This window comes from Oreochromis aureus, linkage group 5 (genome assembly GCF_013358895.1).
Source record: "Oreochromis aureus strain Israel breed Guangdong linkage group 5, ZZ_aureus, whole genome shotgun sequence".
Classification (NCBI taxonomy): domain Eukaryota; kingdom Metazoa; phylum Chordata; class Actinopteri; order Cichliformes; family Cichlidae; genus Oreochromis; species Oreochromis aureus.
The window spans coordinates 41076952-41100811 of record NC_052946.1 but is presented as its reverse complement, the minus strand read 5'-3'; the positions used below and the strand labels follow the sequence as shown (position 1 = coordinate 41100811).

Genomic DNA, 23860 nt, shown 5'->3' with positions numbered 1-23860 from the left:
TCCTTCTGACTGAGAGTCTTAGTAATTAGAGAAGTCACCTGTGCAGGTATAAAAACATCCATGCACTCTGATAAATGAAACTATCCCAACAGCAGCTGTGTGTCACATGACTCAGTAAAAGTGACTAAACTGCTCAAACCGAGCTGTTACTGCACTAAACTCATTTTTAATCCTTTCTGTCTGTTTGGTTATTTCTGCACTGTTTTTCAGACATTGTACACATGTTGTTTGGATGATAACACATTGTTTCCATGAATATTTGCTGTTTAAACGTTGTATAAATGCTGCTGAGTGATTTGTTGGCACCTGAGCCAGGAATGAACACGCTGCTGTTGGTGAGCATCCACTGATCCCACTGAAACACAATCAGGATCACTTTAACTTCTGTTTTCACTCCTCAAACACTCAGCTCGCTTCTATCACCTCATTGCTGTGTTCCATCGTCCATCTGGCCCTTATGAAGAGTTTCCCTCTAGTTTCTCTGATTTTTATCTGCTCAGTTCAGATAAAAAGAAATATAATGTTATTGCCTCAACATTGCATTGAATCTGTTATCAGACTCAACTCAACAGTGTTTCCTGAAAACCCTCTGCTGTCTGATCATTTCCTGATAACATTTACATTTACAATAATTGATTACACAGCAGTGGAGAGTAGACTTCATCAGTTTACTTTGTATTATTGTAGGGTCTACCTTATGATATAAAGCGCCTTGAGGCGACTGTTGTTGTGATTTGGTGCTGTATAAATAAAACTGAATTAACTGAAAATAAAATTTTAGCCATTAGAGAAAAAATTATTCAGCACCATCTCACAGATGTATCATTACACACAGCTATTTTCAGTAAAATTGATATTTCTTTGCTTTTTCTCTCTGATTTTTCTTTTTTTTTTTTTTTTTTTTTTTTTTTTTTTTTTTTTTTAAACCTGTCCCGTTTGGTTCTTTTGCCATCAGAATTATTGTCTAAAGGCGAAGAAAGATGCCCAACGGATTTACTTTACCAAATGGACCATCCCAGCCTTGCCGTAATGGTCCATTTGATTCACCTTTATTGTTTATTTTATTTTGACTTGCTGAATACGGGACAGACTTGACTGGTGGAAAGAAAGGGAGAAAGAAAGAGGGAAAGAAAACAGCTGAGAAGAGGGACGGGGAGAAGGGCAAAACCAAAACCAACAGAATAAGCAGACAAAAATACATATATCGATCACCTGGATCACCTGTTGAGAAAGAAAAAAAAGAAAGCAAGCAGAAGAAAACGAGAGTAATAAACAACATCACAATGATATATGGGAATATGACAGTAAATACTAAATATTAAACATTATTGTGCAGCACGTGGATCGACAGCGCACAGTGTGCTTTGAGGTAGGAGCCAAAAGGGTGTAGTTTGTGTGTGTGATCACCCGTGTGTGCACCTGTGAGCATGAACGCTTGTTTTTTTAAAAGGTTCCTTCATGTAATGATCTGCTAGAGGGTGTGGGGGCCACTGCCCCGTCCTCCAGGGCATGAAGCAGGTATGGAGGAGATCAAAACTCCAGACATCCAGAGGCCCCAGAACACAAGAGACCAAGGAAGACCAACAGAGGGGCAGCCGCGCCACTATCCCAGAAAGAGCTGAGGAGAGTCCCAGATGAGGGGTCACTCAGCAGCCGCGGGAGCAGAAGCCGGGGGTTGCAGTGACGTGCCCGTGAGCTCCGCCGGCAGCCAGCTGTGCCTGAGTGACCGAGCCCCGGGCTGAGAGGCCGAGGCACCCCATCCCAGTGGCCCGAGCGAGCCCCAGGCTCCAGGCCCCGATAAGCAGCCGCCAAGGAGTGAGCCGGTGGGTACCTGGGCGCCCACCCCGGACACAAAGAACCACCAACGCACCGATGTCTGAGGGCGTCTGCCACCGGCAGGGGAAGTGGTGGGGAAGATGGGCCTCAAACCTTGGAGGGCCTGAGATGTCCCCAGAGAGGTGGCGTCTGATACCCAACCTGACATAAAGACACAGACAAACAGGCACACACAGATACAAACATCTATTCCCACCCTCATGCTCTCATATACAATTACTCAACACTCACCCAACGTGGAGACGGACATAAAGAGACGCTGTACACACAATCACACTCCCAAGCGTACTCTAAGCCCCGGGTCTAGGTACCCTTGCCCCTGGAGGGGAAACTGCGCCCAGACCCAGGTGATGTTACCCTTTTCCCTGCGGTGGGAGAAGCAGACTGCCCCGACTCCGCAGCAGCAGGGAGGCCCCACATTCCAGACCCCAGTCGGACGGCCAACTCCTCCTCCTAGCCCCCCCGCTCCAGCAGGCCGCAGAGAGCGGGGGTGTAGGAAAGACTCAAACCTCCTCCACCCGCTCTTATGTAGTGTTGATGTATGTGTGTTCTAAGGTGCATTTAAAACCCAGGAGGGCATGGAGCTACCTGCCAGAGCAGCAGGTAAGCGTATAGCCCCTCCTGCTAGCCCTCAATGTCTCGTGTATTTAAAATTGAGAGGTGGGCAACGGCGCCAGGGGTGAGGTGTACACCCTGATGGTAATTTGGAATCCGTGTAGCGTGCCCACCCCAAGATCCTATATGTATGTGTAATGAGAGTGTGAGTAATGTGAATGTCTAAGTTGTGGGATAAAATTGAGGCAGAGGCAGCCAGAAGGGGACAGAGGGGGGATGTCTCCTCTGCACCCTGGTGACACACCCCTACCCCAAGGCCCTGCATGTGTGGGTGATTGTGGTGGAGCGGGAAGAGGGGAGGCAGCTGGAGATGGGAGGGAAGGAAGGAGGGCAGTGACCCCTCCTGGGGCCAGCTCCCCGCTGACCCCAGTAGGCACCCCATACTCTGCAACCCGCCAGGAAAGGGGGGGCCAGGCCCATCCGGACCGGGGCCCAGTGCAGCAACGCCGCCCAGCCCCACAGAGCCCGGGACAGTCCACCCGACCCCACCACAGAGAAAACTGCACCCACCCCATCATCCACTCATCTTCCAGACTACACAAGACAATAGACGCCCAGGCTGAGATCTTCCTCCACCTCTCCTGTATCTCCCCTCCTGCAGAGAGAGTTCCTGAAGAGAGGAAATCTCCTGCAGGATTTGACAACCTCCCCACCAGTTGAAGAGCCCCCAGGTGGTTCGATGCACAGGCGGCACCCTGCGCCAGGACTGGGCCCCATACACCCACCCGCCCACAACCCCGGCAACACACCAACCAGGACCCAAGCCCCTGAGGCCTGGCCAGGGCCCCAGCCCAGAGGCGGAGTGCCCCAGAACCTCACGCCCATCCCGGACCCACCCAGGGGCAGCCAGGCTACCAGGTCAGTAACCCACGTCCGTCAGCACAGACCCTCCCTAGCCCTGCTGCACGCAGCCACGAGGAAACCGTCACCTAAGAGCCAACAGAGCCCCTAATTGGCCATGACCGTTATCCCGGGTTGAGCCCCCAAGGAAGATGCTCCCGGGAACCCCTGATGCCCTAAGCCCGTCCCTACCCCACACCAATCACAACAGTGAAGGTGGGACCAAACTAAGACCCCCCACCCCACTAGGTGATGGAGCTGATCAAAGGAGCCCAGAGCAATTGATCTGATGTGGTGGCAGAGGCTGTATCAAGACTAATGTAATCTAATAGATAATTTCTATATTGGTTAGAATTAAGATTATTTTTATTTTTCCAGTTCATGAGGACTGTTTTCTTGGCTATGCATAGGGCAGTGAAAACCATATGGGCTATATTCTTTTCGGAGTGACATTATCTAAGCTGCCCAACAAACATACTAAAGGGAAGTTGGAATGTTACATTTCAGACACTTTGATAAGTCTTCACATATCTCACGCCAAAACTTCTGAACTGGTGGACAGAACCAAAGAGCGTGGATATAATTGTCCGTGAATTGGTTTGGCAGTGTGAGCAGTTGTTGGTAGACGTAAAGCCCATCTTGAACATCCGATGGCCTGTATAGTGCACTCTATGTAGTATTTTGTATTGAATTAATTGAAGACTGGGATTTCTAATTAGATGAAAGGTTTTTAAGCAAATCTGAGACCAGAAGTTTTGGTCAAAGTTAACTGATAAATCCGCTTCCCATTTTGCAATAGGAAGTGATATTGATTCATCTGTTTTAGAAAGCATTCTGTATATTTTGGATAGTAATTTGGGGTTTTAAGAGTAAGAAATTGAACCACACTTGGTGGCGTTTGTAGTTCAACTTGACCCGGTTTAAATCTCTTTTTATTATGGATTTAATTTGTTGATATTCTAAAAATCTTTTCTTGTTGATCCCATATTGTGTAACTAGTCTGTCAAATGAAATAAATTCTGTTCCTTCTAGTATATGTTCTAAGTATTTGATTCCTTTACTACTCCAATCTGAAAAGTTTATCATATTATTGTTTTGTAATATGTCAGGGTTGTTCCAGATAGGTGTGCGTTTGCATGGGATTAATGAAGACTCTGTCAACTTCAGAAACTCCCACCACGCTGTCAGAGAAGAGCTGATGTTGATGCTTTTGAAGCATTCATGTCGTTGGATGTTTGAGCTGATAAATGGTAGATCTGAAATCTCTAGATTATTGCAAAGTGCTTGTTCTACATCTAGCCAAGGTTCATCTAAGAGGGTATGTTTTTGCCATCCTGAGATAAACTGAAGCCTGTTGGCTAAGAAGTAGTGCTGAAAGTTAGGTAGTTCTAATCCTCCTTTATCCTTGGTCTTTTGTAGTGTTTTTAAGCTTATACGTGGGGGCTTATTTTTCCAAAGGAATTTGGACATATATGAATCTAGAGATCTGAACCAATCTTGCGGCGGTTTAGTTGGGATCATTGAGAATAAATAATTTATTTTTGGTAATACCATCATTTTTATCATGCGGCAACCCTTCCCATGAGTGATATGGGTAGACATTTCCACCTAGCCAGATCACCTTCTACCTTCTTTAAAAGTGGGATATGGTTTAATTTAGTTAGATCTGCAAGCTTGGGAGATACATTAATACCTAAATATTTTATATTTCCGATTGCAGTGGAGTAGAAGAGGAATTATGGAAGGAGCAATTAATCGGAAGGACTGTAGATTTTGACCAGTTAATTGAGTAATCTGATATTCTTGCAAAAGAGTTTATCAGTTCAATCACCCCAGAGATATTGGTTTGTGAATTTTGGAGAAAGAGTAACACATCATCCGCATAAAGGCTGATTTTATGTTCTACATTCTTGCATTTTATGCCCTTAATTACTGAATTCTGTCTAATTGCTGCTGCTAGTGGTTCGATAAAAATTGCAAACAGTGAAGGGAGAGTGGGCATCCCTGCTGGTGCCCTCAGGAGACAGAAGCTGGAGGATGTCTGGTCATTTGTTCTCACACAAGCTGTTGGGGAATTATATAATATTTTTAACCAGTTGATGAAAGAGGATCCAAAACCAAATTTGTGTAAAGTTGCAAATAGAAATTTCCAGTTAACTCTGTCAAACGCTTTTCTGCATCTAAAGAAAATATTGTAGTTTCAAGGTTTTTACTGTATGAGTAGTCTATCAAATTAAGTAATCTACGTGTATTTGTTGATGAGTGCCTACCTTTTATGAAACCAGTTTGGTCAGGATGAATTAAGAGGGGGGTTATTTTCTCTAATCTCTTTGAGAGAGCTTTGCAGATTATTTTGAGGTCTACATTTATAAGGGATATTGGACGATAGCTTGAGGGATATACAGGGTCTTTGCCTGGTTTTAGTAAGAGATTAATGTTTGCAGAATTCATATTTGATGGAAGTCTGCCATTTTCTTTGATTTCCAACAACGTTCTGTATAAAACTGGTGCTAGAATCGTCCAGAATTCTTTTGTAGAATTCTGCAGGAAAGCCATCTGGGCCTGGAGCCTTATTATTGGGCATACTTATCAGGGCTTCCTGGAGTTCACCTGGTGTCAGTGGCGAATCCAGTGCCATTGCTTGAGTGTCTGATAATTTTGGGAGAGTTATGTTGTCTAAAACTGATCAATTTCCTTTTTAGATGGGTTTATTTGTGGTGAATACAACGTTTTATAGAAATCCCTGAAAATGTTGTTTATTTGTTTGGGTCATATACTGTGTTCCCAGATGAATCTTGAACAGCACATATAGTTGTTTTTCTTTATTTATTTTTAGCTGGTTTGCTAGAAATTGACCGGATTTATTACTATGTTCATAATTTTGTAAGCGTAGTCTTTGTACTAAGAATTTTGTTTTTTTTATCAATTATCTCATTTAATTCTAGTTTTGTTTTGCGTATTTTGTTCAATGTTTCCTGATCTTGGTGGTACGCGTAGGCTTCTTCTAGGGATTTGATGGTTTTTCTAATTCCTGAATATTTTTGTTTTCTTCTTTCTTTTTATGTGATGAGAAAGAAATTATTTTACCTCTCATCACAGCTTTCCTGCTTCCCATAGAACAGAAGCTGATGTTCGGGAGTGTCATTAAAGTCTAAATATGAAGTCCACTCTTTTTAAAATATTTAATAAAGTCTTCATCTTTAAGCAGTGAAGTATTAAATCTCCAGTTTTTACTTGGCGTAGTATTATTCTTGTGCATTAGTGTTAAAGATACAGGAGCATGATCGCTGACAGCTATAGGATGAATCTCAGTGTCTGAAATGTCCCTCAGCAGTGAGCTGCTGACCAAAAAATAATCCAGACGAGAGTAGGAGTGATGAACATGTGAGAAGAAAGAATATTCCTTACTGTTGGGGTGGAGGGAGCGCCATGCATCGCAAAGACCAAAGTCGCTCATATACTGTTTGATTATATTTGTGGACTGCCAATTACGCTGAGTTCCTGCTGTATTGAGCCTATCCATTTCTTCATTTAGTCCAAGGCTGATTTTTCTGAATTAACTGGAATAATTACTTCCTCCAAGCCATCAATGTGTCATTCCTACATAAATATGATCAACCTATCTCTAATAATCGACTATGTACCACAGGCCTTCAAGCTGGCTGTAGTTAAACCTTTACTTAAAAAGCATCTCTAGACCCAGCTGTCTTAGCTAATTATAGGCCAATCTCCAACCTTCCTTTCATATCAAACATCCTTGAAAGAGTAGTTGTCAAACAGCTAACAGATCATCTGCAGAGGAATGGCTTATTTGAAGAGTTTCAGTCAGGTTTCAGAGCTCATCACAGCACAGAAACAGCTTTAGTGAAGGTTACAAATGATCTTCTTATGGCCTCTGACAGTGGACTCATCTCTGTGCTTGTCCTGCTAGACCTCAGTGCAGCGTTCGATACTGTTGACCATAATATCCTTGTGAAACATCGCTGTTGGCTGACCTGGAGACATTTTCGTGCTTTGCAGCATCCTTTATTTACACTCACGGTTGCTGTTACAACACACACAGAGCTGCTGCTCTCCTGCTGCTGGCTCAACATACCAACAACAACCCCAACCACAGGACCCAGTGCAATACTCAAGCAATACTTAAACTCCAGGAACGTCTTAAAGACATAAAGACCTGGATTTGATTCAGTTTTATGTCTATAGCACCAAATTACAACAACAGTTACCTCAAGGTGCTTTATATTGTAAGTTAAAGACTCTATAATACAAAGAACATATAAAATCAGGACACGATGCCAGTCTGTCTCAAAATGAAAAATGATATCAAACTGTTGAATAACTGACAGCCAGGGCTAACACACACTGACAGACAACCATTCACACACTCTATGGGTTATTTAGAATCACCAGTTGTCAGGATTCCTGGGTCGGTGACCCAGCGTTTTCAGTTCATGTTCTGTTTTCACCACTCCTGCCATTTCCTGTTTCATTATGTTCAGCTGTGTATTCGCCTGTGTCCAATTATCGTCATCATCCAGTCTGTGTATTTAAGTTCCTCAGTTTTACCACTTCTCTGTCGTGTCATTGATGTTATTGTGATGTTATGTTGTCGGTTACGCCTGCATTCAGTCAGCCAGCCATTCAGTCTTTCAGTCAGTCAGTCAGTCGTCCAGCCAGCCGTTTCCTACTTCTGTTCTGTTTGTTCACTCCATCGACAATAAACACCCACCTTCACCTACCTACCTGTGAGTCCAGCGTTTGGGTCCTCCTTCTCTCATCCACGCCTCCACCACACAAACCCCTGACACCAGTTAACCTAACCCCACTAACTGCATGTCTTTGTACAGTGGGAGGAAGCTGGATTAGTTTGTAGTGAGGCTGTAACACAATTAATGAGGGATTTTAGGTAGCTGGTCTGCACTGTGTTGGCACGTGGCACTGAAGGAATAATACCCTTAAACTTAGTTACAACACTTTAATGAAATGTTGTAAATGTATTGTTATTAAGAAAAGGTCAGACAAAAAAGCATTCTAGTGAAGTTAAGTGTTCAGAATAGAATAGAATGCCTTTATTGTCATTATACAGCTGTACAATGAGATACAGAGCATCTCCTACTCAGTGTAAACATGTTGGGGGGGGGGGTACAGTTCTGCAGCACTATATACATATGGACAGTATCGACATAAGGAAGAAGATGTATATATATATAAAATGTACAATTTACAAACCGTAAACAATATGTAATAAATAGTGTTATGTATGTACAGTTGAGTTATTGCACATGGAATTGGTATAAATAGTGGTGGTCCATAGAGGAAGTGGGAAGTGGGGGGCTGTGTTATCGGTGCATGTGTGAGTTCAGGGTGGTTATCGCTTTGGGGAAGAAACTGTTTCTATGTTATATGCTGACTCGAATTCAGTCATTTTCCATTACAATCGAGCACCACCTGGGGTTGTTATAGCAACCCCAGGTGGTTTATAGCAGGGGCGCTCAAACTTTTGGGGGTAAGGGACCCCTTACAGGAGGTAACATTTTTCCAAGGACCCCCTTGTAATCCTCATGCTGATAACATTTTTTTAAACTGCCTTGTATACTCCCAGATACTGTAGGAAATATTTATTATTTATTAATATTTAAATGTATTCCAGATACATTTTAACTCGCAGCACTTGTGTTTTGCAAATAAAAAATCTGAAAGCTTCCAAAGCAGTGAAAAGACTGGAACAATTCCAGTGAACCCACTCTGTTTGAATAGCAGTTTAAATAGTATTTTATTGGTGCAATTTCTATACAATAAACACATTGTCTTTATTCAAACTATTGGCAGAAAACTGAAAAACCTAGCAATCTTGCCTTATCATAAACATTTGCTTTAGGCTTTATTACACACAGTCAATCCAGTCATCACCAACAATAACAAGTCCCTAAATCAGCGAGAAGGACGAGCCTGTCTCAGACTCTGAGATCATCTTCCACTTGTAAATGTGCCATTTCCAACAGTCAGAGTTGGTAATGATGATTCACAAAGGTAAGTGGTAGGAAAGGGGAGCAATATCTGCAGAGCCTCAGCAGCTACTTTGGGACACTCGTGTGAATCGTTCTGGCCTTCAGGTTTCTATCACAGGATCATTCTAAGAGCCGTTCTTCTGCCCTTCCTGTTGGGCAGCGTTCTGTTGCAGCTGTTGCAGATCGCATCAGAGAAGCATGAGCTGAAGTGCTCACACAGTGATTTGAGGTGTGAAGTTCCTCAAAATACCAACAGACAACTTATTATTGTTCAGAAACTCAGTTAGTTGAGGGAACATGTCTGTTCTTCCATCTTATATCCTTCTTCTCCAGAGGTGATTTTATCACTAACCTGTCACGGCAAACGGGTCGCACTCAGGCACAGACTGGATTCACAAGTTAACGGTTCCTTTATTTACACAAAACACTAGGTGCAATATATATACAGGTGGGAGGGAAAGTCAGGGGTTCCATTGGTCCACAGGTCAGGGAGAGGGAAACAGATCTCACTCGTTCACTCTGTGCAGTGTTGCCAACTCCTCAGTAAGGAAAATCGCTGTTGGCTGTCCTAAAAGTCGCTAGAAGTGGCTAAATGACGTCATGCTTATGTAATTATAACCGCAGTGATAGCTGATCAACAAAATCAGGTTCCAAGTCTTTGGAAGCTGTGTGATGAGATGCTGCTTTAGCTTGGCTGCTTCATTGCTTCATTTGCTAGGACTTGAAGATGCACAACACATTCTCAGTAATGAGTATGAAAACTTACACTCATTGGCAACAGTTACCTCCTCCATCATGAGTCATTAGCCAATGAATAATTCTCTTTTCGACACCAGAGATGATCAAAATTTACCAGAATGTCTGAAACATTGGACCCTTCAGTGAAGTGTTTACCGAGTGTGTGCTTGAAACGTCTGTTTGTAACCGCACGTGTTACCTGCCGATGGCCCTTAAAGTGAATTCACATTGCTATGTGTTGATGCACTGACCTCTGTCAGCTACCTATCAGCTAGCTTCAATGAAGCTTTTAGAAATTTATTCTCTGATATTTTGTCTTCAGCTTGAGTCTTGATTAGTGGGAATATTTCTTCTGTTTGGAACACAATCCATGAGAATGAAATCGGAGTTTAATTTAGAGTCAGATTCTACAGAAAACATGTAAAATGTGTTACACTGAATATGTTCATTTGTCCCCCTCAATAAAAATCAATCTGCGAATCAAAGAAAAGCAGTTGATTTAATGAGTTTGATTGACAGGACAGATGATAAGAGGTGCAGAGTTTCTGCCATCGTGATGAAGACCAGGACTGAAGTATGGGTAGAGTTTCTCAGTGAAGGAGCAGCCAGTAAAGGAGTAGATCAGAGTTCCAGCATCTACATCATAAAAGGAGACCAGACCCTCCTCATAATCCACAAACACCCCCACCTTCTCAGGACCAGACTGAAGAGAAAGGGTCAGTGGTGAACCAATGAGAGCTCTGTACTCATTTCCATTTCTCAGCCATAAAGTCCAGAAACCATTTTGAGGACACAAAATGAGTTGACCCTTTCTTTTTACCGACTCTGTGGTCACTCCTAAATCCCACTCAGTCTTTCCTTTAACCTGAACCTCAAAGTAAAATCTGCCTGAAGAGAAACTCTGCTTTCCCAAAACCATTATACACGGAGAAAACCTCTCCAGGGTGTCTGGAAGAGTCTTCTTCACATTACTGGGATACACTTGTTTTCCATCATTGGACAGGACGAGCCAGGAATTTGCTGTATCAGGATCAAGAGTCACATTCATTGCATACTGCTGGATGCTCTTCAGCTTAACCTCAACCAGCTCCTTCTTCATGTCTGTGCTGAGTTGGAGGTGGTCTTCAGAGCATGAGAGCTGCTCCACCTCAGAGCCTGTCTTCATCAGCTCTTCCTTCCTTCCTTCATATTCCTCTCTCAGAGGAACAAACTCGTGGTTTGTTCCTCTGAGCACAGAGACGCAGCACAGAGACGCATGTCTGGTCGGTCTTACAGAACAGCTCCAGATGTTTATCCTGCTTCTTACACATCTTGTCTTCCAGGTTCTCCACAGGTTCCACCAGCTGATGTCTTTCCAGACGTGAAGCTTTCAGATGAGGCTCCAGGTGAGTCTGACAGTAGGAGGTCTGACACACCAGGCAGGACTTTGTGGCCTTCAGTCTGGTTCCAGTGCAGACGTCACAGGGAACTTCTCCTGGTTTGGCAGCTTGTTGCTCTGAGCGGCTGTTGCTGGCTTTCTGCTGAACTTCACATTTGAACAGAACAACCATCTCAGAGATGAAGGTGTTGACCCTTATCTTAGGTCTTGTGCAGAAAGTCTCTTTACACATGGGACACTGACACCTCTGACTCATGTCCCAGTGCTGAGTGATGCAGTCTTTGCAGAAGTTGTGACCACATGGTGTAGTGACTGGATCAGTGAACACATCCAGACAGATGGAGCACAGAAAATGAGCTTCAGATCGCAGATTGCTGACAGCAGCCATGTCTGCACTCTGAGGGAGAAAGAAAAGAGATACATTTTATTCAAAATTCAGCATAAATTTTATTTTTATAGAGAAAGAAACAGATCCGTAAGGACCCGTGTCCAGTGCTGTTCACCAACAGGGGGTGATGGAAACTGTGCTGCTGTGCTGCAAAGACCTTGTGTGCACTGGAGACCAGGTGTGTTTGAGGTGTTCAAACAGTGCTACCATGATGTCGATAGAGTGAAGAGTGTGTGAACTGTGTTGTGGAAGTGGGAGAGACAGGAGCATGAGTTTGAAACTGGAGACTGAAGGGGTGATGATGGATTTTAAATATCACAAGAGAAAAAGGAATTACTGAGTAAACTGTATGAAGTAGATGATGTAGAGAGTATCTCCAGAGGGTAGGGAGTGGTGACTGGAGCAGATTTCAGTGGACATGTAGATGAACACAGGTGATGAGGAGGTGCTGGGTAGGTAGGTTGGTCTAACTGAGAAAAATACAAAAGTGCATAGCAGTGGATTTTGCAAAAACAATGAAAATTTGTTCATTGGCAGACCCAGCACACGCTGGAGAGATTAGATCTCTCAGCTTGCCTGGGATCACTTCGTTGTTCCCCCGGACAAGTTAGAGGAGGTGGCTGGGGAGAGGGAGGTCTGGGCTGCTGCCCCTGCAACCTGGATAAGCAGAAGAAGACGGATGGATGAAAATTGCTGTGGTGAACAATTGATTCAAGAAGAGGGACGAACACAGGCTGATGCATAATAGCAGAGGACAACGACCTGGAAAGGATTCTGCAGCAGGTAAGGGTATTTAAGGATAGAGGTGGAAATGTACTAATGAGCGAAGAGACCATGTGAGACGAGGATGAGATGAAGGACAGTCATTGAGTTGGGAAGTCTGGAGGGTTAGTAAGGAGGAAATGTTAATCAGTGAATGATGTCCATCCATGTCTGAGCCCCTTCTTGCCTGCAGTGGTGATGGACAGGCTGACACATACGGTCAGACAGAAGTCTCTGTGGATGATGTTTCCAGATGACGCTGTTATCTGTAGTGAGAGTAGAGAACAGGTGGAGGAGAGCTTGCAGCGGTGAAGGCATGCTCTGGAGAGAAGAGGAATGAAAATCATTAGCAGAAGACAGCATACATGTGCGTGAATGAGAGGGAGACGGCTGGAAAGGTGAACATACAGAGTGAGAAGTGAAGGTGTGATGAATTTAAATACCTGAGGCGGTGGTGAAGCAGAGTGCAAGCAGGGTGCAGGCAGAGGTTTACAAGATGGCAGTGAGGGCTGCTGTGATGTGTGTTCTGGAGGTGGTGTTCATTGACAGTGAGCACAATGGACAAAAATGAGGCCACCAGAGTGAACAGCTCAACTTTAAAGTATCAAGGCTGAGATGGTTTGCACATGTGCAGAGGAGGGACAAAGGATGACGAGCTGCCAGGCAGAAGGAAAAGAGGAAGACCACAGAGGAGGTTCACGGATGTAGTGAAGAGGGACATGCGGAGGCTGGTGTGACAGAGGAGGATGCTGTGATAGGAGGAGACTGGAGCGGATGGAGAGAAACTTTCTTAGGGTGGCATGGATATCAAATGGGGTGGTCTGTAACTTTCTTATTTTCTTTAACTCACATTATTAAACATTTCAGTTACAAAAACATGTGAATTTTGATTTTATGTAATGTTTAACCCTTATATCATAAACAGGTGTTTAGCTCAATATGTATAAAATGCCTTTGGTGGCGTTTTGGCAGCAACTGTGACATTCAGCAGTCGCCTCATTGTTCTGACACACAAAGCAAAACAAACGACCCCACTACACACTAACTACACACTAACTACACACTAACTACACACTAACTACACAAATCTCTCACATCTCAAACTCACTGTCACTGTCGACTCTCTCTCTCTCGCTCACCCTCCTCTCACCGCCGTCATTCCCAAAACTTCCTCCTCTTCCGAAACAACAAAATGTCATGTGTTGCCATATAACTTTTTAATGGTCGACGTGGTATATTTTTCCACCAATAGGAAAGTGGTGGTATTTTTTTCCTTTTCTTTGCACTGTCCTTATAAAACGCTCTCTTTACCGTTTCTTCCCGCACTAAACGCGATGATAGTATTCAGAAAATCCATGGTGTATATTTTTGATCAAAACTGGTTTTAGTGGCCGATCAATAAAATGTAAAAACTAGTATACTGTGTTTGAGTCCAAACTTTCAACACAAGTCCAAATGGAGACTTAGCATGGCTGCATCTTGTTGCTACGTCAGCTTAAATCAGTCATGTGACTTGGAGGCGCTGGTGTGTCCTTCGACCCCAGAAGGTTACTAACACTGACCTTCATGCCATTACTGTCACAATCAACCACCTGTGTGGAAACCTAAAACACAGGTGTGCTCTGGCAAAATCATAGTCAGTTGCTACTGACAGCACCTGCCCCGTGCCACCCCAGCAGATCTGCCCCTGGGAGAACATGGAGGCAGATTCAAAGGAAAGAAACAAGTGTTAGTACTGTAATTTTTACATGTTTCTATCAGTAGTTTAGAACTGATGCTCTGCTGTGATGGAATTTCTATTCTGTTAACAATGACGAGCAGCTGAAACGGATGAATTGCCAAGCCTGCAGGTGAGAGTGAGAGGTGTGCAGATCACCAAAACTATTCTATTTGTTGAAAATAATAGAAAGAGACTCAGCTTGGACAAACAGTCACAATAATTCAGTGAATTTATGGAAACTTCAGGAACAACTGAGTAAAGAGATACAGCTCCACTAAAAAGAACAGGAAGTTTGGAGTCAGGCTGAAGTCCAAAGCACAGAGTTTCAGTCCGAAGTCCCGATCAGTGCCGCAGTGAGACCGTTTCAAACAGCAGATGTTTCTACGGTGCATCTGTGGCTAAATCAGCAAATTTCTATTGAACCGATCTGACTGTGACGAGTCAGCATGAAATGAGTGAAGATTTGTGCAGAAACAGGAAGTGTGATCAGATGCACTCACCACTGCTGCTGAGAGAAACCTGATGAATCTTCTCTTGGAGACGAACAGGACTCGACTGCAGCCCTGCTGCTGCTCTCTCACACTTTAACTTTTACTTTTGGAATATGATGCTGAATTTCTCGTCTTTCAGCTGTTGCTCCTCCTCTACCCGCAGCTGTGTTTGTTTATCTGTTTCCCTTCCCAGGAGGAAGAATCAGATGATTTATACTCTGTTACTTTGTGCAACAGGTGGGAGGAATGAGGAACAATTTCTGGGTAAAGTTCACAGAGTAATGACAGCCTCAGGCGATGAGAAACAAAACTCACCTGGATTTCCTGTTTCCACAGCAGGCCGAGAGCTTCGGGCAGGTTAATCATACTAACCTGCTGCACATCCTTTCCAGCTCTTTGCCTAGAAAGTCTTTCTCCAGCCTCACATCGATATTCACATCAACTCTGGCAAATGGGGACTATGCAATTTATGGAAGTAACTGTTTTTGTTGTTTATAAATGCTTTTGTATATTTATTTTCTACATTTTACACATGATATATGTGTGTGTGTGTGTGTGTGTGTGTGTGTGTGTGTGTGTGTGTGTGTGTGTGTGTGTGTGTGTTGTACTCGTGTCTACTTTTCTTTGTCTGCCTGACTAGCTCCCTTTTTCTTTGCTAAACTCTTCCTTTGACTATTTTCTTGCCTTTCCTGATTCCTTGTCTCCTTGTCCTCAGCCATTCTGCTGAACACCATCTGATGCTGCCCGGCTCCATTCTCTCCTGATGCCTCCTTGGAGTCTTCTCTCTCCTCCAGATTGCACAAGATGAGGTCCACCTGTGTGCACCTTCTTCTACTCTCATGAGTCACCGTATCCTGTCAGACTCTCCTTTCACCTCCACAACACTAGTCGTGCACTCATCCTTCAGAATCACCTCTACTCTTTCTCTTCCTGTCTACACCATGGTACAACAGCTCGAGTCCAATTCTGATGCACCTGGACTCAAGCACACAGTATCTCGAACATCTTTTGTTACATTGCGTCTCCATCATATCAACTGTCTCCTTTTTAAGACCCTACTACACCTTCTCACTCCTGTGACAACAAAATGCCATTAAATTATGATTTTGTTTTTATTTGTAGTGCCGCAGCCACAGATCTACAGCAGCCATTAAATGAAAACAGGCGTAAATCTGACACCTTCCAGTTGTAATTGAACCACAAGAGTGTGAAACACTGGCTGATGCTGAAACATTATTTATTCTGAATTAGTTATTATAATATTGATTCCAGCAGCAGAGTAGTGACGAAGCAGAAACTGGAGATTACAGGTGGAAAGTCATGACGTGTAAATAGCTGACTGTATTATTCATATTTTAACAGTACAGATGATGTTGTTGCAGATTACAATAGTCCATCCAGCAATAATAATCCAGCTGCAGTGCCGTACAGCTTACCTGTCCTCTGCGTACTACAGCTGCATGTAGCTTGCATGTGAGGCACTTGTAGAAAGGCAATAACTCACATCTGATCTTATTTGATCGCCTGTGTTGAAATGGGCATCCTAGCACGTGGAAGCGTGCTGTTCAGTGAGTGTGTGTCTCCTCATGCAAATAAAACACCTGCACAGAGAATATAAAATCAGAGGTAAACAGAGTTTGATTGAGTCTCATCTGTGCAGCGTCCTCCAGAATCACACCTCATTATGTACAAACTGCTTCCCCGTAGTCCCAATTTGAAAGCATCAAAAACACATCAGTAACGTGCTGCTGAGTATCTGTCCCTTTGTTCATTTCTTGCTTTCTTTCTCTGGGTGTGTTCTCGCCGCTCTGCCTCTCTGGTGTTTGAAGTCTACCTGTGGTGGATTCCCAGCAGGGTTGGTCAGGTCTTTATGAATCATTAGTGCTGCATTGGGGTTGTTTCTTAGGCTGCCTGCACCACACCCACATACTCCCCTGAGCACACACACACACACACACACACACACACACACACACACACACACACGCACGCACACACACACACACACACACACGCACACGCACACACACACACACACTTTTCTGTGGCCAATCACAGACTCAGGTTACTTTGAACAATTTCAACTTCAGCTGCATATTAATGAAGCTCTGTGCACAGCAGACTCTGATGTTTCAACATGAAAACCTAAATCCTGTAAAGCACCAGTGGAAACTGCGCTGTACAGAACAACAGCCTGCATTAAACAGTTACACACAAACGCGCGCGCGTGTGTGTGTAACTGTTTTATATCTGTGTTGGGATCGTTATCCGCACAAAGTAATAAATTACATGGCTTGTTACTTTTACTGTTTAATCATATTTTGAAGACAATAAAACACAGTAAACAAAAACCACAGGATAAATGCATAAAATTAGAATAATGTGTGAGTGTGTATGTAAAGATGGACACAGTGATCCACAGGTTTCCGGATTGGACAGCTCAGCTTCATGTTAGTAAACTCATTAACTAATGCTAGCTAGCTTGGTTACTCACCCACATTTACAGACTGTTAGTTAGTTTGTCACTTACCATCATATTATTTACCAGATTAGACAGCTAGCGTCTACAGTCGCCTGTTTCACCATCCACCTGTCAGTCAAGGAGGCCACGCCCCCAGTGGTGGAAACTTTGAGCCTTAATACAACTTAAAGGCATTGTCCCCTCGTACAGGTTATAAACATGTTTATTTCTTGTGTCAAGTTTAAACATGGGAATCTATGTGGACTGATTTGCTGGTGGAGCCTCTGGTGGCCACTGGAGAAACTGCAGGTTTCAGTTGTCACTTGACTGCTTGTTCATGCACCGATTTTATTTAACAAAAACGATCTTTATGTTGTCATTTTTCCATCGTTTTATTCTTGTTTTTTATGCAGTGTTTTAAAGATTGTTTTCATATGTGAGAGCAGTTTTACCTGTTTTATTTTTGCATTTATTCTTTCCTGTATGAAGGAGAAATAACAATACCTTTATTAGAATAACTGACAGAAAACCTCTGACCTTTCACAAGTCATTTATTATAAGCTGCTCTGGTTTAAGTGCAGCAAAACAACTCACAGCTGAAGCCTAAAATACGTGACAAATTCCCGTCACATTAAAGCTGTGAAGACTATCCTGTGTTTCTTGCCATCTCCTCCCACCACTCCTCCTCTCTCCAAACCCAGATGTCGCTTTAGGTGAGGAGGAATACTTGTGAGGCTGTTCAGCAGGTTCACAGCGGATGTCCACCCACTGCAAATGGAGCATAGAAAATATGTAACAGCTGGATGAGGAGATTCATAGCTCCCCGAAGACATAAACGAGCTTTGAAACATTTATCTTCTGTGTGTGTTTATCCCTCTGCCTGTCTGCGTGTCTGCACGCCTCTCACGCTGTGTCCCTCCATAATTATCTGTCCGTCTTCTTGTCTTTACTGCCTCTTTGCAGTTTTTTCCCCCTCTCATGCGGCACATCTCTGGCCTTAGCACGTACACGCAGACTATTATTCAGCTGTGCTAAATTTTGTCTTTGCATACTCAGCACGCCAGAGAAAATCCGACGTCCCGATAGGTTAGATCTTGTGGTAATCTTTGTCGCACAAATTAACCTGAGCACACATGGAGATCCTAACTGATATTACAGTCACAAGCTTGAGTCAATGTGGAATTAAAGCAAAGCACGATGTCAGGTCCCTGCACAGTGCATTCGATGGCATGGACTCCATGCTGCAGTGCTGTGAGGCTCTGAGGCTGTACTGGGGTTACCAGAGTATTTTTATCCCCTCTCCTCCTGTCCCATATCATCATACTGATAAAATGCCTCATATTTTTATAGGCTCTGCAGGATGTGGCACATTTATAAAGTCTGGCTGCACATGTGAAGAAAGCATCAGCTGACTTTTTATTTTAGTCAAGCGCAGGTTAGCCTTTCTCTAAGTCACCAAAAGTCACAAGATCTCCCAGATCTTCTGCAAATATGATGGAAAATGAAGCAACACCATATACTGAGGAAGAGGTTTTGTCTTTTTTGATAGTTTCCAGCTTTGCATTGGGGGAGTATGGTATGGTATGACATGTGTCAGTAAAACTCTCTAATTTCTCATAAAGCCATTAATTGGATGTCTTTATCTCTCTGATGGGTCACAATGTGTCAAAGTAAAGAATTGTCTGATAGTGTTGTGTGTTCTGTGGGTGTTCCTCAAGGTTCTGTATTAGGCCCACTGTTATTAATACTTTACATCAACGACCTTCCACAAGTGTGTCATTGTGTTGACATGCCGATGTATGCAGATGATACGGTCATATTAACAGAAATTAACAGCTGCATTGGCAGGATCACGGAGTGGCTTAACCAGTCGTGTCTGCCCCTAATATAGGACTACAGGTGTGTCTACAGAAATCTTTATTAAAGGTGAGAAGATTGAAATTGTGAGTGAGCTGAAATATCTTTGGAAGATTCTTGACTCAAATCTCAGTTTTAAGAATCACATTAAGAAAATGGTTTCGTTCTCATATGTCATATTAGCTATGTCCAAATTCAGGGGCCGCATCCTTCGACGAATTATGTCAACAGCCAGGCGATGAAGGCTGTGCCAGTTCGTAGACTCCTCCAAATGCAGCCGACAAATGCGTCCTTCATTTCCCTGAATTTTAAGGATGGGTCGGGTGTGTCCTTCATGGCCCACCATATCCCATAATTCATAGCGCGGCCCAGCCAAACTCCCCCAAAAAAACCTCCAGTTTCCAACAATGGCGTCCGCTACTAAGTTTTAATATTACTCTTATTAATCTTTCTGGGTCACAAAATAAACGTTTAACAAATTGTCAGGCGAGAATGTAGCTGTGTAAACTTCAAATATCTGCTCAGTTTATCAAGACATCACATATTTGCAAAAGTGCTCCGACGTTTACCCACCAGCTCGATAGCTAGCCGGAAGGTCAGGGGTCACTAGAGCCGGCGAGAACGGCACAACTCCCGGCATATCATTTTCAGACCCCCGCTGTCTTCACTACTCAGGTTAAACATGATATATAAGTTACTTAGGTAACTTAAAAATGTCATTGTTTGTTTTTTTCAGTATTTTATTCATTCGTGAGTAAATCGGTTTGGCTGAGAGTAACGTTATAGTTTTCATACAGGTTAATAAACGTCCATGTTTGACTTCCTGTCAGTGTCATCACCTGTTTGCTGTCCCTTGTTCCCCACCGATCTCTGTTTTTCCCTCTGTCAGTTTCATGTAAACTCCTGGTGTCTTGCTTACTTCCTGTTTCTGTTTTTGAACTATTTTGTTTTTTGTGTGTGGAGCTCAAATTACTGGGATGACTTTAAAGAAGCAAGATGGTGAGTTTTTTCACGTATGCGATCAGATCAACAAAAAGAAGCTGTGAAATAACCCATGAAGGTAAGTGTGAGAAGTCTAAAAGCAGCACTCAGACCATCATTTTGACGGTAACACCAGAAGACAAACAAATCTCTGAAGGAGTGAAATCATCAGACTAGCTCAGTGTCACTGCTCTGTTTTACACTGTTAGAAACTGGATGATTTAGTTTGTCTTGTAAAGAAACCATCGTCCAAAAGGTGTGCAGTTGCAAGCGTGTTTGTGTTTGGAAATCACTAAACTAAGCCATCCATCAAAGTTTAATTTTCGTGCCCATGTCTGCCTGTCGTCGCCGAGAACAAAATCAAGTGCAAAGCACGGAGCGTTCCTGACATCCTGTGTGACGGCCTTTGTTTTTTAAACCAGTGCATCCTTATAACAGCGAGAGACTCGGAGGCCTGTGGAAAACACAACCGAGGAGTTTAAATGATCAGAGCGCACTGCTGTGGTGGGAAAAGCTCATTTTCAAAGTGACGTGAAAGCACAGAAAGCCTATAATGAGTCACTCAGGTAAAACTTAATTAAAAAGTCTGGATTTTCTGTTGATGACTTTTTATTGGAGTTTAAAGGTCTGGTTTCAAATCACCAAGATGCTCATAGCATCTTCAAAACAAAACCCAAAGCTGATAAAACGGCCCAAAGAAAATAAAACTCCAGATTTTCTCATAAAGCATGTGGTAAGACTTTAAGAATCCGTGACTGCAAACGCTGTCAATTATCCTCTGCAACACAAACTACAGGCTTATAAACTAGCAGTGACCCATCATCAGTTTTTTATTATTCAAACAAAAACACTGGGTGAGGATTAGGAAAGGATCATGGTTTGGACAACCTGAGCGCGCCAGAAAACTGATAATAGTGGTTAATTTTAACGACCGGTGTTGACCAGCGCACCACTTGTGCACTACGGATAAAAGCCTTTAATCCTTGGCTGTCACCCTGATGATAAAGGAGGTGAAGAAAGGGGCTGTTACCACCATGTAATCTGAAGCTAGTGCACACAACCACCGCATCGTGCAGTGATGCATCACAACAGCAAAGATGGGGGGGGCATGTTTAAGCACAACAGGAATTAGTCTGGTTCACTGAATCAGTCAGTGATGTTTGGGACAGTTGGCAGTTCAGGTCTCATAGACGACCTTTATGGTTTATGAATAACACGGCTTTCATCAAATCATATTTTTTCTTTTTAACCTTTACTGCTTTCTACAGCAGTTAGCGTGCCGTTCTGTGATTGAGCTGCTTTGTGTCCACCTCACATGTAAAGAAAATGATTACTGAGCAAGTCTGGAATGAAATTAGGACTTTGAGATAAACATTTTCATTTTGCTGTAAGATTGATGGAAGTTAGAGTGTGAGTGAGCTTGACAGCACTATTGAACAACAGGGAGCGAACAAAGGAAGTCGAGGGGAGAAATTCTTTCGTTCTTAATGTGAAATAAATAACTGTCAAACACTCTGTACACTGTCACATTAAAGAAAGACCATTCAAACATCAGAGTCACACAACAGTAAATACAAAGGCTCCACTGTTGTGCTGCTAATCTCTCACAGGGGTAATTTGCCAAGTCAGTCTTTGAGGTTCTTCAAAGTGAAGGAAACCCCGAGTCTCAGCATAAAAATACTCTTTATACTTTGAATTATTGGAACTCGTAGAGTTTGGACGACTGTACGTTCTCAAGAAAATTAAAGTCTGGGTTTGTTACCTTCACAAAAATGAAGGTACCTACCTAAAAATACTGAATTCTTCGGCACGACAGGTCACTGCTGCTCGTTTGGGCCGAGCTTCAAGGCCTAAGCCTCTCAGACGAGCCCCTCAGCTCTGATGTCCCAGTCTCCCTGGACCAGACAAAGTTTCTACCAGCTGGAAGAACTATGAACTGGTTTCTGAACACAGCCAGTTCTAGAAAAAAAACTTTTATTGAACTAAAATACTGAATGAACAGAAACATATGGGAGACTTCCCTATTAGTGAATTAGCTTTAAAACGAAACGATTTATGACAATCAGGCGATGACGTAAGAACAAGCACTTTCATATTCTATACATTTATTTCAAAGTGCCGAAAGATGAAAACCTGCAAAGAAACATATAAAAAGACCATTGTCCTCTGATGTATAAGCACAGCCTTTCACGCTTCAAATCTCGAGCCGTTTGATGTCCCTGACACATTGAAGTACATAACCAACCAAAGCCGAACACTCGTCATGGCCAATTCTCGCTGCCTCCTTCCCTGATGGTTAAAAGCACCGCACAGCGAGAGCAACACAAAGGCAGAGAGACATACAGTAATCCGGTTTGAACCCATCTGCACTCGAAACACAGCAATCAACAACTGAATATAGAGAGACATAAAGAGTGAAATATGACGGGACAGCTTTGAGCTGCCAGCAGCAGAGAGACAGACGGCTGCACGCTGGGGGACAGAGAGAGTTCCTCGCCGCATGATGGAGAGAGGCCGAAAAGGCGGCACTGAAAGGTTCGAGGTTATTATATGTAAGGTCTGCCCCCGTGGAGAGGAAAAGATGCTCTTCAGCTCTGAACATCTTACACAGTGCCGTCTGCATGGGGAGAACACGCACACACAAACATGCAAACATAGGATGCACACACAAACCTCAGCTCCTGCGCTGGGGAGGGGGGAAGATATTAAAAGTGGCGTGTCCCTGCAGACTGGATGGAGAGATGGAGCTCCTTAAAGTCTCTCATCCAAAGCTGTACATTAAACCACAGTCTGGAACCTGGTTTAATGAAAACTCAACAGCCCCCTCGACTCACAGTGACCGAAAATTAAACTTTTTTTGTCACGTTTTCACCTCCTATGCAAAATGAAAGCATTCGAGATTAGTTTTCTCTTCTTTATGATCGTACGTGGTTGAAGGTCAGCCGGCCAGCCAAATGAGAAACTAATCTCCCTCCTGAGACGACACATGGGATCCACACGGAGACGCACGCAGCACTTTAAACGTGTGCTAGGCAACTTTTTATGCTAACAACATCCGATTTTTCTGGAGTCTCGCAGTTGCCTACAACAGCCTGCGGGCTGATTTCAGTGCAAAGGAAAAGTACAAAGAAGCGAAGTTATGCTATGACACTAGCTTACCTGCTTTTAGCTGGCTCATATACAGCTGTGTGTGTGGGGGGGAAGCTAAATCTATGATATTGTCAATCTATCCATTTTCTTCATGGAGGGGCTGCAGCCTGACCCAAAAAGCAGAGTACACTCACAGGGCTATCACACAGAGACAGAAGAGCATTCACGCTCTTATTCAAACCAACAGCTAATTTAGAATGACTAACTAAGCTAACCCCGTGCAGTTTGCCTAACATGGATGTCTTTGTACTGTGGGAGGAAGCTGGAGACACTCCACACAGACACAAAGGCTCCAGCTGGACTCCAACCCTGCTGGGAGACCACAACGCTGACCATTGCACTACACCATGCTAATACCATAAATTATTCTAAGATCGGACCTTCGCAGTAGCAGCACGCAGACTCTGGAATAATCTGCCAGAGGATATTCGTACTTCAGAGTCTATTCAGTCTTTGAAATCGCGTCTTAAAACTCCTTTTACTTTGGCTTTTAACTCGAGTTCAGTTTGAGTACCATCAGGCCTGTTTTATGTTTTTAATGTTAATTCATTGTCTTCTGATTTATCTGTATTTATTTCTCTATTGTTTTCTCTTGTTCTTAACTGATTGTGAAGCACTTTGGTTAGCTCTGT

General features: G+C 43.3%; 1 protein-coding gene across 1 annotated transcript; it reads right to left on the bottom strand.

Moving 5' to 3' along the window:
- Positions 1–10368: 10368 nt before the first annotated feature.
- Positions 10369–14848, bottom strand: LOC120440384 (E3 ubiquitin/ISG15 ligase TRIM25-like). Its single transcript, XM_039612754.1, has 2 exons — positions 14789–14848; positions 10369–11815 (listed from the first exon to the last, which is right to left on the bottom strand). The coding sequence occupies exon 2, from the start codon at positions 11804–11806 to the stop codon at positions 11225–11227; it is 582 nt and encodes a 193-aa protein (XP_039468688.1). The 5' UTR covers positions 11807–11815; positions 14789–14848; the 3' UTR covers positions 10369–11224.
- Positions 14849–23860: the final 9012 nt, after the last annotated feature.

Excerpts from the sequence above, each read along its gene's own strand:
- LOC120440384 (XM_039612754.1), bottom strand. The coding sequence starts at position 11,806 with ATGGCTGCTGTCAGCAATCTGCGATCTGAAGCTCATTTTCTGTGCTCC.